The sequence below is a fragment of the Phyllopteryx taeniolatus genome, chromosome 2, assembly GCF_024500385.1.
Source record: "Phyllopteryx taeniolatus isolate TA_2022b chromosome 2, UOR_Ptae_1.2, whole genome shotgun sequence".
NCBI lineage: Eukaryota > Metazoa > Chordata > Actinopteri > Syngnathiformes > Syngnathidae > Phyllopteryx > Phyllopteryx taeniolatus.
In genome coordinates, this window is record NC_084503.1 from 36,883,041 (window position 1) to 36,898,482 (window position 15,442).

The 15,442-nt window shown below is 43.3% G+C and overlaps 1 protein-coding gene across 2 annotated transcripts in view; it reads left to right on the plus strand.

The window, feature by feature from the left end:
* Window positions 1-11,745, plus strand: part of spon1a (spondin 1a) — an 83,468-nt gene extending 71,723 nt beyond the window's left edge. Inside the window, exons 10-16 of one of the 2 annotated variants that reach the window (XM_061766046.1) lie at window positions 2,786-2,861; window positions 2,957-3,142; window positions 3,503-3,673; window positions 3,767-3,934; window positions 4,980-5,144; window positions 5,841-6,110; window positions 10,696-11,745. In XM_061766046.1, the coding sequence (XP_061622030.1) occupies window positions 2,786-2,861; window positions 2,957-3,142; window positions 3,503-3,673; window positions 3,767-3,934; window positions 4,980-5,144; window positions 5,841-6,110; window positions 10,696-10,859 (1,200 nt within the window). In that variant the 3' untranslated portion in view covers window positions 10,860-11,745. The remainder of the gene's footprint in view (window positions 1-2,785; window positions 2,862-2,956; window positions 3,143-3,502; window positions 3,674-3,766; window positions 3,935-4,979; window positions 5,145-5,840; window positions 6,111-10,695) is intronic. The other variant, XM_061766047.1, reaches the window with a different exon arrangement.
* Window positions 11,746-15,442: the final 3,697 nt, after the last annotated feature.

Consider the following 15,442-nt stretch of genomic DNA (forward strand, 5'->3'; position numbering starts at 1 on the left):
TGCTGTATAAGCTGGTAGCTCATATGCTATGGAATGACTGAAAGAAGAAAAATTAAAAAGCAGCAGGTAAATTGAATGACTCTTTGGAACAGAAGAAAAAAATCCTTTAAACATCTTACCTTAGATATAACCTTATATTATTCAACCTGTTCCTTTCTCATCATGCATATATTGAACGTTTTAAAACCACGGTATTTATGACTTGACTATCACAGGTACATCACAGTATTGTTTTGTTACCCAAGCCTAATGCACTATTCCGCTCCTACTAAAAACAAATTAGAACTCACATAAAAGTGGAATTGGCTTCCCTTTATTATACTTTTTACACCATCAAAATGGAGAGGAGAAAAAGGAGGAGGTTTTAAGTGTTGCAGTGGTCAAAAAGCACAAAGTTAAACTCGGGAGCATTAATAAAAGTGGGTTGCACTGCTGTATTGCCCCAAATGAAAATACATTTTATGAGTGTTGGAGGACATTTTGAACAGGCAACGTATATTATATACTGTGGTGTTAAGTGTTGAAGTAAAACAAACATCCACACATATAAAGATATAGTTGTAATACAAGGTGAACACATTCCCTTTAAAAACTGAGTTTTCTGATAAGTCAATTCATATTCTTGCCTAATTTATTGTGATTTTTTTTAAATTTAATGTAACTTTTTTTGGGGGGGGGGTATTTTAATTGCAAATGTTTAACACGAACTTAGTATAAAAGTAAATTTAATTTATAAAATGCCTTGCTTTTGTCATACGAGTGTCCAGAAAAGGCCCCTATGACTGCTACTTATGTTTGACCCAGTTTTGTATCCGCTTTGTCCATATTTGGCTAAGACCGCCCCCTTTCCTCTGATTGTTGCCTCCCCGTAGACGACCCACTTGTGAGAGCACACGTGTTTGTCATGCTGACAGCACTGGCTCGGGAAATGGAAGGCGGAGATCTTCGCTAGTGACGTAGATAAGCTCGAGAAATTCAAATGACCTGAGTTCAGGCCTCTCGGTAGAAAATGTCTGGAAGTCAGGAATGTGTGGACGATTTTAATTCATATTTTACATGATTACTGAGGCCCCATAGGGACAATATTACATCCCAAATACTAGAAAAAGTTGGTTTGGAAAAATATGTCCCCTTATTGAAAATCCATCCACAATAACCGAAACGCCAAGTTGCAGCTGAAGGAAAATAACCCAAAATCACAATTCTTCACTGTGCTGCATGATTTCTTCTGCTCAGAGCGGTGTTTGTGACACCAGGGGGGGAGGGGGGGGGGGGTGTGTTTGAGTTTGAGCGTTCGACAGTGAAATAGAAGAAGAATACTTAATGTTAACAGCATAAACTATGTTACCCTATTATAAATTGTGACTCACCTTCATCTGAACACAAATATTCTCAAATGAGATTCCCACCACAGCTGGGAATACCAAGGTATGTTAGGGAAACCTACTTTACAATGTTTACAACCTACTTTTCTTCTTTTCTTTTGCCGTCGAACTCTCAAACGCTTTTAACCGCACGCCATGGCTAACATCGCTCCCTGGGGTCACAAATTCTGTCGGGTGGCAGATTTTTCAGGAACACCAGCCTGAGGCATAAGCGAACTAAGAGTTTGTTGGGGCCCCCAAGAATAGTGAGGGTCGTTTTTTTTTTTTTTTACACATTGAAGATTCATCCATCCATTATGTACACCGCTTATCCTATTCAGGGTCGCGGGGCACTGCAGCCTATCCCAGCTTACTTCAGGCGAAAGGGAGACTACACCCTGAACTGGTCACCAGTCAGTCGCAGGACACATACAGAGACAGACAACCATTCAGACCACTACACCATCAGTGGCACACATTAAACATATTAACTCCTTCAGTGCCAGCCCTCTCAGTTAACATGGATATTTGACTTCTAAAGCAGTCAGTGGCAGTGAATGTGTTAAAGAAATGAAATAGGTGACACAGATATCAAAATCAGATTCCTATACACAGTACTCGACAAGTGTAACAATAACACAAGTGTAATTGTATCGGAAGCAGTCAACCAAAAGTGATGTTTTAATGACTCTGTACTTATGTGTTTATCTCGTAAAAGCATATTTTGTTTGAGTGGCATGTTTTCTGTAATTCTAGAGTGGCTCCAACTACTGGGGACAAATTCCTTGTGTGTTTTAACATATTTGGCCAGTAAAGATGATGCTTATTCCACAGTGGTGAAGCCCTATAAAAGCTTGGGTCGGACTGCTTCCGATGATCCATCCATCCATCCATCCATCCATTTTCTGATACAAAACAAAATAATGAAACAAATTGAAATGTCAATACAACCTTTGCACAACTAATTAATTGGAAGTGAAACTATCGTTAGGTCCCTGAAGGTATGCTGGTTTACTTGCCCGACTTCTGTGCAAGCAGCGTGGGTTCAATTCCCATTTAGTGACAGTATGAATGTGCACTGTGACTGATTGGCAATCAGTTCAGCGTGTGGTCCACCGATTGCCCAAAGTCAGCCAAAATAGCCTCAAGCTTCCTGCTACGCTAAACAGGAGCATTGTAGAAAATGGATGGATGATGACACAATCTCACTCAATTACTGAAGTCCTTCAGTGGCATCTAGAGGCAGGTTTGGGGATTTTAGATCACTTTCTTCTGTCACCATTTGCTTCAGTCTGCTTATTAACAAATCTTGATGCTGACACTTTCACTACTCTCCTTCTTTTCATATCCTCGGTAACAAAAAAGGAAACAAAAAAAAAGCAAAATCCACAGAGCAATACGTGTTATGTTTGAGTCCACAGGGGGAGCAGTGTAACGTTGTGCCAGATAATGTGGATGACATCGTGGCAGATATTGCACAGGAGGAGAAAGAGGAAGGTCTGGATCTAAACCATTTCTCTTTTACACTTGGCTATCCACATTGCTTTTTGCAGCAGAGGGTGTTTATCATGGTCCTATTATTTCTCACCCAGCAGATGACACCCCCGAGACATGTATCTACTCCAACTGGTCTCCGTGGTCAGCCTGCAGCTCGGCTACTTGTGAAAAGGGCAAGCGGATGAGGCAGAGGATGCTCAAGGCCCAGTTGGATCTCAGTGTTCCTTGTCCACACACCCAGGATTTTGAGCCTTGCATGGGGCCGGGATGCAGTGATGAGGGCAAGAAAAAAAATAAGCTTTACCTAATATTAGATAATGAAGTCATCATTCTGGATATTCAGCGTGAAGGATGACACCTGCTGAAGCTGCTTTAGATCGCTCACTCAGTTTTATTGAGAGTTGTGGATTATTACGTCCTTTTTACAGTTTACAAAGTGAAGGGTTACAACTAAAGTTTATTACTGTGCTGCTATACATTATGTCGGAGATAAATGAGAGAGAACCTGTTGTTTATTCGGGAGGTTTTTCAATTCATAGCAGGCTGAGTTATAAGACATTTTTAAATGTGCTTTTTGAAGGAGCGATTCACTTTGGATAGTTTGTCGAAAATATAATTCCACTTTCCATTTGATTCTTTAGATGCATCCACTTGTATGATGTCAGAGTGGATCACCTGGTCTCCATGCAGTGTGTCATGTGGGCAGGGAACACGTTCCCGGGAACGTTACGTTAAGCAATTCCCAGACGACGGCTCAGTATGCACCCTGCCCACGGAGGAGACCGAAGATTGTGTTGTCAACGAGGAATGCTGTATGAGGAAAACTTGTCTTCCTTTTCTCCAAACAGTTTCTATTAACTGAGACGTCAGTCAGTTTTTAACAAATTGTCCCTGCTTGTCCTCAGCTCCCAGCAGCTGTCTGGTCACTGAATGGGGGGAATGGGATGCCTGCAGCGCCACTTGTGGTCTGGGCATGAAGAGAAGGGAGCGCATGGTGAAGATGCCTCCTGCAGATGGTTCCATTTGTGGAGCTGAGGTTCTGGAAGTGGAGAAGTGCATGATGCCAGAATGTCGTGAGTAAAGGAGCAAACACATTACATGAGTGGTTCTCAAGATTTTTTTACATCAAATGCTGCCTCAAAAAACACTTAACTACACCAACTACCACCATAATTACCAACATCAAAATGCAGTAGGGCAGAAAGCCAAAGTGTTACTCAAAAATTAGGACTAAAAACTTTAGACTTTACACCGATCTGATCAGCGTTATCGGTATCGGCCGGTAATTAGCATTTTATGATGATCGGCTGATCGGCTTTCATGTCATAAGTCGCCGATCCGATCTAATGACGTCATCGATCGGCTACGCACAAGACATTTAACTCCTCATCTTCGTCGCGTATGAATCCAAAAGCTAGTTTATTTTTTAGCCTTGTCACGTGTCTTGTTGCGCAGTACTGTAACTATCTGACGGCCAATAAAGTTTTTTCAATCTTGTCGGTGAAAAAACACTTTGTCGGTGTGGGACTATTTTGCGGTGTCTCAGACAAACAACACGTAAGTTATTTGCAGTCTGTGCACAACTGAAGAACGTCGTGGGGAACGTCATCTAAATGCTTCAACACAAATTTGATCGAGCACCTGAAGAATTTACGCGAGGAGCATGCGAGAGAGAGACATACAGACAGACACATGGCGCATTTAAACGTACAGGCACGTAAATGACACCAGCATGCGTGTGTGCATGTGTGATTTTTTTTGCCTTGATTACACTTCATAAAACCAGTTAATATCTTTAAATTCTCTTCTATTATGGTTTTATGACTATATTTTACAATATACTGCTACTTGTCTTTTTTGTGTGGTTTTTTTTTGGGAGGGGGGGACTGGAACGGATTAATTGCATTTCCATTCAGGATACAATGATTCTGCGATAATTGATACATCACCAAATCTACAAAGTTATCAGAGCATGGTCTGGAATACAAAGAGCCACATGATATTAACAAATAAACAATATGTAAAATGTACAGTTGCGTATACAGTAGTTATATTTCATCAGACAACGGGGATGCCGGTGTATTTTTTAAATAGTAAAATGTGTTCGCTTGTGTGTAGATACAATCCCGTGCATGCTGACTATGTGGTCTGACTGGAGCGACTGCAGCGTCACATGTGGGAAGGGTCTAAGAACACGCCAGCGTATGCTCAAGTCGCCTGTTGAGCTTGGAGACTGCACCGAAGAGTTGGACCAGGTGGAGAAGTGCATGCTACCGGAATGTCGTAAGTTGTACATATTTTACATGTACAGTACAGGTTACTCACTCAAGTGAGTGTAGGCTTATTGAAGTTAAATGCACACAAGACCAAAAAAGAAGTTGTTGACCCCAGTTGTTCAATATACAGTATTTAAAGTGCATTTATATTCACTTCTTTATCACATTAATTGAGTTTCCTGTAATAAAATGTCAATCAACTAAATTATACCTCACGTAATGATTCAGTTCAACAACTTTATTTTCTGGCCTTCAAACCAGGACACAGAGCCAGAAAAAAAAAACAAGGATCTGCAGTATGCTGTTTTGGGGCTCAGCGTATAGCTACTTGACTGTCAAATTTAGCCCTCTGTTGCATTATTTAGCAAAGCGGCATTATTTCCAAAATTAATGTTCCATGCTCTCGCAAGAAGTCCACCCAAAACAAGCTGCTTTCGCTGACAATCACAATTCCATAATTCTCTGTCAGATGTACTTTAAATGTATTCAATTTAAGATGCTGTAGTAGTAGTAGCCAGGGTCAAAAGGCATATCTTTTTTAAAATTGTCTTAAAATTTGCAAGAGACATTGTGGTAGGATGCATGATAAAAATACTGTATGAAAAACTCGTGTAGCAGGATTCTAATCTCTCACCCTCAATTAGTTTGTTTTCTTGTATTTAACCTTGCTCATGCCATCTTAATTGTCTTGTTCAATTGTCAGCCATAGACTGCGTCATGTCCGAGTGGAGCGAGTGGGTCGAGTGTAATAAGTCCTGTGGGAAAGGTCACACAATCAGGATGCGCACAGTGAAGTTGGAACCTCAGTTTGGAGGGGACCACTGTCCTGAAAGCATCCAGAGGAAGAAGTGTAAGGTCAGGAAGTGCACCAGAGGAGGACAGGGCAACAGTGACGAAAAGAAACGACGCAAGGAGCAGCGAGAAAAAAGGAGGAGCAGACAAGGCAGGACTGACGTCATCTCTGAGCATCCAGGTAGGGGTCTCCCTTGAGTTTTAATAGACTTTAATCAACTCTATTCATCCCAGAAGAACAATTCAGCTCCACTTTTATTTTTAAAGAAGGTTGTTCGTAAAGTGAGCAAACACAAAAGTAAAATGTTAACTTTTTATTTACTTGCTCTTATTTTGAAATGCAGCCCTACTTTGATTTAGTAAATGAGAGAATGCTTCACAGTTGTGCTCGTAAGTTTGATTACCCTGGCAGAATTCGTAAGATGTGGACCATGAATGCTCAGGCAAAACACATTTCATTGTATTTTCGAATGGGATTCAAATTAAACTGTAAGGCATTTCAGAAAAGCATAAACAAGAAACAAAACATAAGAAATGAAGAAAATAATGAGATGGTCCTTCAGTCATCGGTCATATTAAAAAATAATAAATCACAAATTCTCCATGCGTATGTAAACTTATGACAATACGGACATATGAGCAATCATACATATTTGTTCAGTTCTGTGTTACTTGACAATAATGCTGTAAATGCCAAAAGGTTTTTGAAAAATATTGAATTAATTCGATTTGACTGAGGTATTGTCTGGGGCTTCACGCCCCTGGTAGGGTCACCCATGGCAAACAGGTCCTAGGTGAGGCACCAGACAAAGCACAGCTCAAAGACCCTTATGACGAAGACAAAAACTGATCACCACCTGGTGGTGAGTTGGCTCCGATGGTGGGGGAAGATGCCGGTCCGACGTGGCAGGCCCAAACGTATTGTGAGGGTCTGCTGGGAACATCTGTCGGAATCCCCTGTCAGAAGGAGTTTCAACTCCCACCTCCGAGAGAACTTTGCTCAAGTTCCGGGGGAGGCGGGGGACATCGAGTCCGAGTGGACCATGTTCCACCCCTCCATTGCTGAGGCGGCCGACCGGAGCTGTGGCTGTAAGGTGGTTGGTGCCTGTCGTGGCGGCAATCCCCGAACCCGTTGGTGGACACCAACAGTGAGGGAGCTGAAGAAGCCTGTGGGACTCCTGAGGCAGCTGATGGGTACCGGCTGACCAAGCGGAATGCAGCTTTGGTGGTCGGTGAAGCAAAAACTCGGGCATGGGAGGAGTTCGGTGAGGCCATGGAGAAAGACTTCCGGACGGCTTCGATGAAATTCTGGTCCACCATCCGGCGTCTCAGGAGGGGGAAGCAGTGCACCATCAACACTGTGTATAATGGGGATGGGGCGCTGCTGACCTCGACTCGGGACGTTGTGAGCCGTTGGGGAGAATACTTTGAAGACCTCCACAATTCCACCGACACGCCTTCCCATGAGGGAGCAGAGTCTGGGTTCTCTGAGGCGGGCTCTCCTATCTCTGGGGTTGAGGTCACCGAGGTGGTTAAAAAGCTTCTCGGTGGCAGGGCCCCGGGGGTGGATGAGATTCTCCCGGAGTTCCTCAATGCTCTGGATGTTGTAGGGCTGTCCTGATTAACACGCCTCTGCAACATCACGTGGACATCTGGGACAGTGCCTCTGGATTGGCAGACTGGGGTAGTGGTCCCCCTTTTTAAGAAGGGGGACCGGAGGGTGTGTTCCAACTACAGGGGGATCACACTCCTCAGCCTCCCTGGTAAGGTCTATTCAGGGGTCCTGCAGAGGAGGGTCCATCGGGAAGTTGAATCTCAGATTCAGGAGGAGCAGTGTGGTTTTCGTCCTGGCCGTGGAACAGTGGACCAGCTCTACACTCTTGGCAGGGTCCTCGAGGGTGTATGGGAGTTCACCCAACCAGTCTACATGTGTTTTGTGGACTTGGAGAAGGCGTTCGACCGTGTCCCTCGGGGTGTCCTGTGGGGGGTGCTTCGGGAGTATGGGGTACCGAATCCGCTGATACGGGCTGTTCGGTCCCTGTACGACCGGAGTCAGAGTTTGTTCCGCGTATCCGGCAGTAAGTCAGACTCGTTTCCGGTGAGGGTTGTATTCCGCCAAGGCTGCCCTTTGTCACCGATTCTGTTCATATCTTTTATGGACAGAATTTCTAGGCGCAGCCGAGGCGTACAGGGGGTCCGGTTTGGTGGCCTCAGTATTGCATCTCTGCTTTATGCAGATGATGTGGTTCTGTTGACTTCATCAAGCCGTGACCTCCAACTCTCACTGGAGCAGTTCGCAGTTTAGTGTGAAGCGGCTGGGATGAGAATCAGCACCTCCAAATCTGAGACCATGGTCCTCAGTCGGAAAAGGGTGGCGTGCCCTCTCCAGGTCGGGGATGAGATCCTGCCCCAAGTGGAGGAGTTCAAGTATCTTGGGGTCTTGTTCACGAGTGAGGGAAGAATGGAACGGGAGATCGACAGGCGGATCGGTGCAGCGTCTGCAGTGATGCAGACTTTGTATCGATCCGGAGGAGGCCCCGGGGACGACCCAGGACACGCTGGAGAGACTACATCCTTCGGCTGGCCTGGGAACGCCTCAGGATCCCCCCAGAAGAACTGGATGAAGTGGCTGGGAGAGGGAAGTCTGGGCGTCCCTGCTAAAGCTACTGCCCCTGCGACCCGACCTCGGATAAGCGGTAGAAAATGGATGGATGAGGTATTGATCACAAGCAAATGTAGATACGACTAGGCTACTTAAATATATATATCACAAAGACGCGATAGGATCTTCAGGATATTTGCTTCAAGAATGTTCTCGATGCGGACCTTTTTAAAATTTTAGTTGAGTACCCCTGATTTTACTTACAGCAACCAGCAGAGGGTGCAAACATCCATCCAGATATCCATCCATTTTCTGTACTGCTTATCCTCACTAGGGTCGTGAGGGTGCTGGAGCCTATCCCAGCTATCTTCGGGCGAGAGGCGGGGTACACACTGAACTGGTCGCCAGCCAATCGCAGGGCACATAGAAACAAACAACCATTCACGCTCACATTCACACAGGGTACAAGCATTTCAGGCCCAAGTAGTTTGCTTTTTTAAATGTATTTTCTTTGTGTCCTGTTCAGCTGTTAGGTCAACCAGAAAGGAGGCTCTGTATCCCTTTTATGCCGGAACAGTTTTACTGTGTCACAGTGGACTTTTTAAGCTGGCGCTGTGGTTTCTTAGTATTTTACTGAATATTTATTGAGAAAAACAGTCGATCAGTCGAACAGAACAAGGTTTCTCGAGGGAAGTGAGAAAAGAAGACAAAAGACAAAGCACTAACTGTAAACAAGATGAGAAAAGTAAATCCTTATATATCTAGAACAATGACACATTAGATATGAGTGTTGTATGGGGCAGTAGTGCTACACCCTGTGAGGGAAGGACAGGACAAGAAAGGACAGGACAAGGATAGGAGGGGAAGCATGCAGGGCAAGGGTAGTGAACCCGGCTGTTCAACTGAAGTGTGGTGGGAGTGGCTATGTAAATTGTAAACGTCTATAGGACCAGAGTGTGAATGAGGGGATACCCAAGCAATTCACATATTCATAATTTATTTGTCGCAATGAGTGAGTGGCCTGACACCCAGCGATGAAGTCCCAGGGGTGTGTGCCTGCGGACACATACAAGTGAAGTGACACCGTTTCGGGAGGTCGTGGGGTATCCAGAGAGCAGCTGCGGGGCATGAGAGGGAAGCCCCGATGCCAAACAGCCATCCAGCCCGAGGGACCTGGCCTGAGGAGCATTGCCATGAAGCTAGTGAAAACCCACCTCCGCCTTTTTACTATGACTGCTAGGGCCCCGACTGGCAGTCATTGGCCCTACCTTCTGTATCAGTGCCCCCCCGAGTGGTGTAGTGCATTAAAATCTGGAGTGGCCAGTAAGACTGGCCGTCCCAGCAGAGATTGGTGTATCATTAAAAGGACGGGGATGAGTGTGTGTAATGCATTATTGGGGGGCAGGCAGGGCGGAGGGGCAGGGCGCCTGGACCGGGAAACAGCACTGACGTACTGAAAGCTGGTCCGACAGTGTGTGAGAGCCCCCTCGACACGGGCAGGGACGAAAACCCCGCAGCAGGCCCCACAGCCCGCAGGGGAGAAGAGGAGGAGGAGGCAACCGCAGCGGGACGCAAGGAATGGAGAGAAGAAGAGGAAGCAGGCCCACCCCCTCCCCCCCGACCAAGGCGGACGCCACCTGGCACCGCTCCAGCACCCACGGAACATGAGCAAGTCCACCACCAATGCCGCCGGGAGGTCCGCCCAGTGATCTGCCCCCCACTACTCCGAGTTTGATGACTAAAGGGTTTCTGCAGCAGCAGAGAGCAGTAAAAGACCATGGTGCATGTTGTAAATGGAGTGCTATATGCTAATTAAAGACACAATGGCCATTTAATTAGCATGTTAATAATGTATAAGTATCAATCCTCTTTTTTCTGCAGCTGGACTGACTGTAACTAGGCTGCTTTTAAATGGTTACACTATTATTACTATTTAAAAGAAAGCATCAGTACAGTGCATTTATTTATTCTTCTTACGTTAGTTTGGTTTGACATTTAAATTTGTCTCTGTTTTATTAAAGACATTTAGAAATTTATTGTTGTGCTGAACAGTTTTTATGTTACATATCAATGTACAGTACCACATCCCTTTCGCTTCAGGCTATTCGGTGACAAACAGATCAAATGTATTTGAAAACTGTACCTTTTTCTGTCAATCTTCTAGGATGTAAAATGAGGCCATGGTCAAGTTGGACAGAATGTACCAAAGTGTGCGGCGGAGGTATTCAAGAAAGGCTCATGACTGTGAAGCAAAGGTTCAAGTCTGCACAATTGTCCAGCTGCAAGGACAGGAAGGAGATCCGAGCTTGCAACGTGCACCCCTGCTAGGGGGGATACATGGGACGGCATTGGGGGGCTGAGAACAAGACCAGGCATTCTATGTTGTCACACAATGGTCAAGGGCACTCTATTTAGGGCTCTGATGGCACAGACAGTACACCATACATCTACTAGAAATAAAAGTCAAATTCCGTTCACTTTTGATGTTTTTGACAGGGGGTAATGAGCAGTGGGGAGGGTCGGATTTGAAGTTGGGTGGTTTACAGTTCTAATAATGCCCTCTGCTGCCCTTTCCACTTTCCTAAGAACTTTTTTTCTGAGTCATTACAACACTAGCAATGCAACCAAATTTGTTATTGTTTGGTTTTTGTTTTCATTCCATCTTCCTGTTGGAGCCAAACAGGTTTACGGAGGCTTCAGTGTCTTACTCTTGGTTTTCAAGTTATCATCAGATGACAAACAGTAGCTCTGATACACTTTTGCAAGATTACTGTCAATGTGGTACAATATATCTTGGAACCATGCAGAATTGATTTAATAAATAAATACCCATTATATCTTGTGGTATACTTAGTATTTCACTATAGAAATTTAAAGCACAGGTGCCCAGCCATTCCAGTGTTTTTATTCCACTGCTTTCTGTTGTTGTTTTAGGGTCACACAATGATGATGATTTTTTGTTCTTTTTTTTTTTTTTTTTAACCCAGCAATGATCTTCAGTAGATAGATACATCACATTTGAAATGGATATAATTGAACATTCTTAAATATTTAGATTGTTTTCCCACTGTGGATCTTTTTAAAAGAATGTCTTGAGATTCTTACCAAAGTCTTGTGTAGATGTTTTTAGGATGTTTTCCTCTTCCCCCTTAACATGTTAATATTTTGGAATAACATTACCTTTACAATAAAAGTAAACGTGACAACTTGTCAACTGGATCTGTGGTTTTATTCCGGGTGTTAAAATTAAGATTTAATTTGCCAAATGAATATACTGGGAATCGCTCCTCAAAAGTTAAATAAAAATGAACCAAATCAATTTGGTCAAACAAATATTTGTTGAATGCGTCACGTAAATGCCAGTAATAGTACATATACTCTCACTGACACTGTCACTTTTGTGAGTTTTGTTTTCATACATCTTGTATGAGCGATTTGCATGTTAAAAAAAAACATGACAAAGTATCAGGTACGTGCATGCAGTCTTGTATTATGTACCTGAACGCAATACTTGAGAAGTACAAGTATCTTAACAAAAAATAACATGGTAGAAAATAAAGTCACCTTGTAGATTTAAATATTACTTGAGTAAAGTATCTGACATTTCATTCATTTATCTTCTGTTCTGCTTATCCTCACTAGACTCGTGGGCATGCTGGAGCCTATCCAAGCTATCTTCGGGCGAAAGGCGGGGTACACCCTGAACTGGTTGCCAGCCAATCGCAGGGCACATAGAAACAAACAACCATTCACACTCACATTCACATCTACGGGCAATTTAGAGTCTTCAATTAATCCGGAGGAAACCGGAGTGCCCGGAGAATACCCACGCAGGCACGGGGAGAACATGCAAACTGCACACAGGCGGGGCTGGGATTTGAACCTCAGAACTGTGTGTCAGATCAGAATCAGAATCATATTTATTTGCCAAGTATGTCCAAAAAACACACAAGGAATTTGTATCCGGTAGTTGGAGCCGCTCTAGTACGACAACAGACAGTCAATTGACAGAGAATACTTTTGAGACATAAAGACATTGAGAAAAACAGTCACTAAGCAATACAGGGTTGCTAGTTATCTGGTAATGCCGGTACATTTTTTATTTATTTTTTTACAATTGTGCAGAAAGATGCAATCCTCTAGCACTTAGAGCAGTTCGAATGACTAATATAGCAATAGTGCGGTGCAATGACCATTGTGCAAAGGGCGCCGAGACTTCAAGGAGTGTATGCAGTTTAAAGTGACTAGTAGCGCGACAATCTGGGACAATGTTGATTGTGCAAATGATGCAGATACTCCTGAGTCAGTGTGGAAGTGGGGCAGATGCTACTCTGGCATGAGTGGCCAGTATTGGTCAACAACAGATATGCAAATAGTGCAGCGTGGCGAGACAAACAAATTGGCAGCATGTTGCAATGGAATTGTAGGTTAGCTGTTTAAGAAGTTGATTGCAAGAGGGAAGAAGCTTTTGGAATGTCTGCTAGTTCTAGTTTGCATTGATCGGTCGCGCCTACCTGAGGGAAGGAGCCGGAAGAGCTGGATGTGGAGAGTACAAGAGGATTTTGGACGCTCTTGTCTTAGTTCTGGCAGCGAGCAAGTCAAGATGTGCTAACCAGTCGTCCACTGTGCCACCGTATCTGATATTTGATGTACTTAATTATAAAAAAAATCATTTTCTAAACTAAATGTCTTCAGTAGTGGAAATAAAAGTATTTATTTTTTTAAAAAAGAGCAAGTGGTTAAATGTTTTTTATTTATAACAAGACTGTGCACAGATAGACCCCGAGTGGTGGTCAAGCACCTGTCTTTTTGCTCTGTATGAGAAAAGGGCCCTTTCTGCTGGAGCCCATTTTTTCTTCATTTATCAGTATTTAAACAAAGAAAAATTACAATCTCTGTCATCAATTCCCCTCAAAAAAATTTCATTATTATTTTTTTTTCTTCAACCTGTCCTGTCCAACTTCATGACCATGCAGAATGTGGATCTTTTGTGCTGGAACAGTTTTGCTGTGCAACAGGGGAGTTTGAAATACTTATTATTATTATTTTTTTTTAATCATTCTGATGTTTATTGAAAATGCAGCCGGACAGAAAAGGGTTTTAGGGGATAGACAGAGGGACAGAACGAACAAGGGGGATATGGGTGCAAACTACAGCAGAACAATAGTTAGATCGTCTAGATATTTGACTACAAGTAACGTTACAAAGTCAAATCGTGTTCTTATTTTTGGACGGGGGGGACACCCGGAGGGCATGCAACAACTAACCAATAGGACAAGATGAGAGAGTACAGAAAAGGGCAGGACAGGATGTGGGAAATGAGCAAGGCAGTGCTACTGATGAGTGGTGCGGTGGGATGCTTTTATAGAATCTAAACCTGTGAGTTGATATCTAAATACATCCTGTGTTATTATTAGTGGTCACAGCACAAGCAAGCCCCAGCCAGCGAGCCCAAGCTGTGGGCTCAGAAATGTTTAGATATCCGATGGTTTCCCCATAACTTCGAACATAATTTTGGCAATGAGTGCCAATTTTGGGGGGATTGTGCACCTGGCCTCAAAATATCTGTGCACGTGCCTGCAAAGTTCAGAACAGTACCTGCTTTTTATTGAATACAATATCATTGAGCTGGTTGCTGTATTTTCCTTTTTAACCACTAGATGTCACTAAGAAATTGTTTATTCTTTCAGAGTTGTTTGTCTATACTGTAAAATGGATGATAATCTAATGTAATCCTTAATTGATAGATTTTTTTTGTTTTTGTGATCAATTATTTTTTATGTTTGGTGGAGTGCACTCAAAAGATCCGAGAGGTGATCAGCTGCCTCATCACATAGTGCCTATGAAGGCTACTGCATAATTTTCAGTCATATGCATTTAAGTCAATTCAGTAACAGCTTGTGACTCTTGGATGAGTGACAACCGTCACCTTCTTAAAAAATGGTGGCGAAAGAATAGAACATTTTCACCAAGGAAACCATTGAAATGGTAAAAATAAGCTACCCTTTTGGAAGTCAATGTTGCGGATTTTGTGAGCTTGGACAGAAAGTGCTTGCTGAAACCTCGAAGAACCCCCCTACCCATTTCCCCACTTCCCTTTATGGGGTAATAGCTGAGGGGGAAGGGATGGTGTCATGCACCCCTCAGTGAGGAACTGGGGTCTCAGGGTGAAAAATTGGATCCATCGCAATGCCAATCCTGTTTCCATGCCATCACATGTCAACCCTACACACACCACATGATTTGGAAACACGCTGGGTGAATTATTACAGCTGTGATTGAGCTGCTAAAACACACACTAGTGGGGAAATTGAACCAAATATACTGACAAGAAATGATAAGTGAATTTGTATTCATTCACACCATCACTGAGTGGGACCTGAACCCACACTGCCTGGACTGAAGTCAAAAAACCTTAGCCTTGATGTATGATGACACCAGCATATTGCACAAAAAAATCCAAGGATTTTATTAATTTTATGCAACACTTATTCCAAAAGGATATCCCTCCACAGGAATTATTAAGAGAAGAAAAACTCCAGCATTATCACTTTTAGGTTAAAGTACAGTGTTTTATTGTTTTTACATATTTAACACCATTAGCATTGGTTAAAGATCCTGTAAAGTGAGTTCAGAGATTTGTTTCCAAACACATTATACATGTTTAAAGATAATTGCAGAAAACGTGCAAAGACTGAGAACTATGTAATACTCATTTGTGGCAATATAGCGAAAGTTCTCCTGATTGTTTTGGGCGTGACTAAAGCAGGATCCAGTGACACATTTGAGCGTCAGGAATTAGTCGCACCTTCCCCACTATATAAGTACTTTGATTGGCAGTTAATAGTTGAGGTTGGTTTCAGCGCCTTCAGCAGACACGCCCACAATGTTTGAGAGAGGAAAAAAATGGC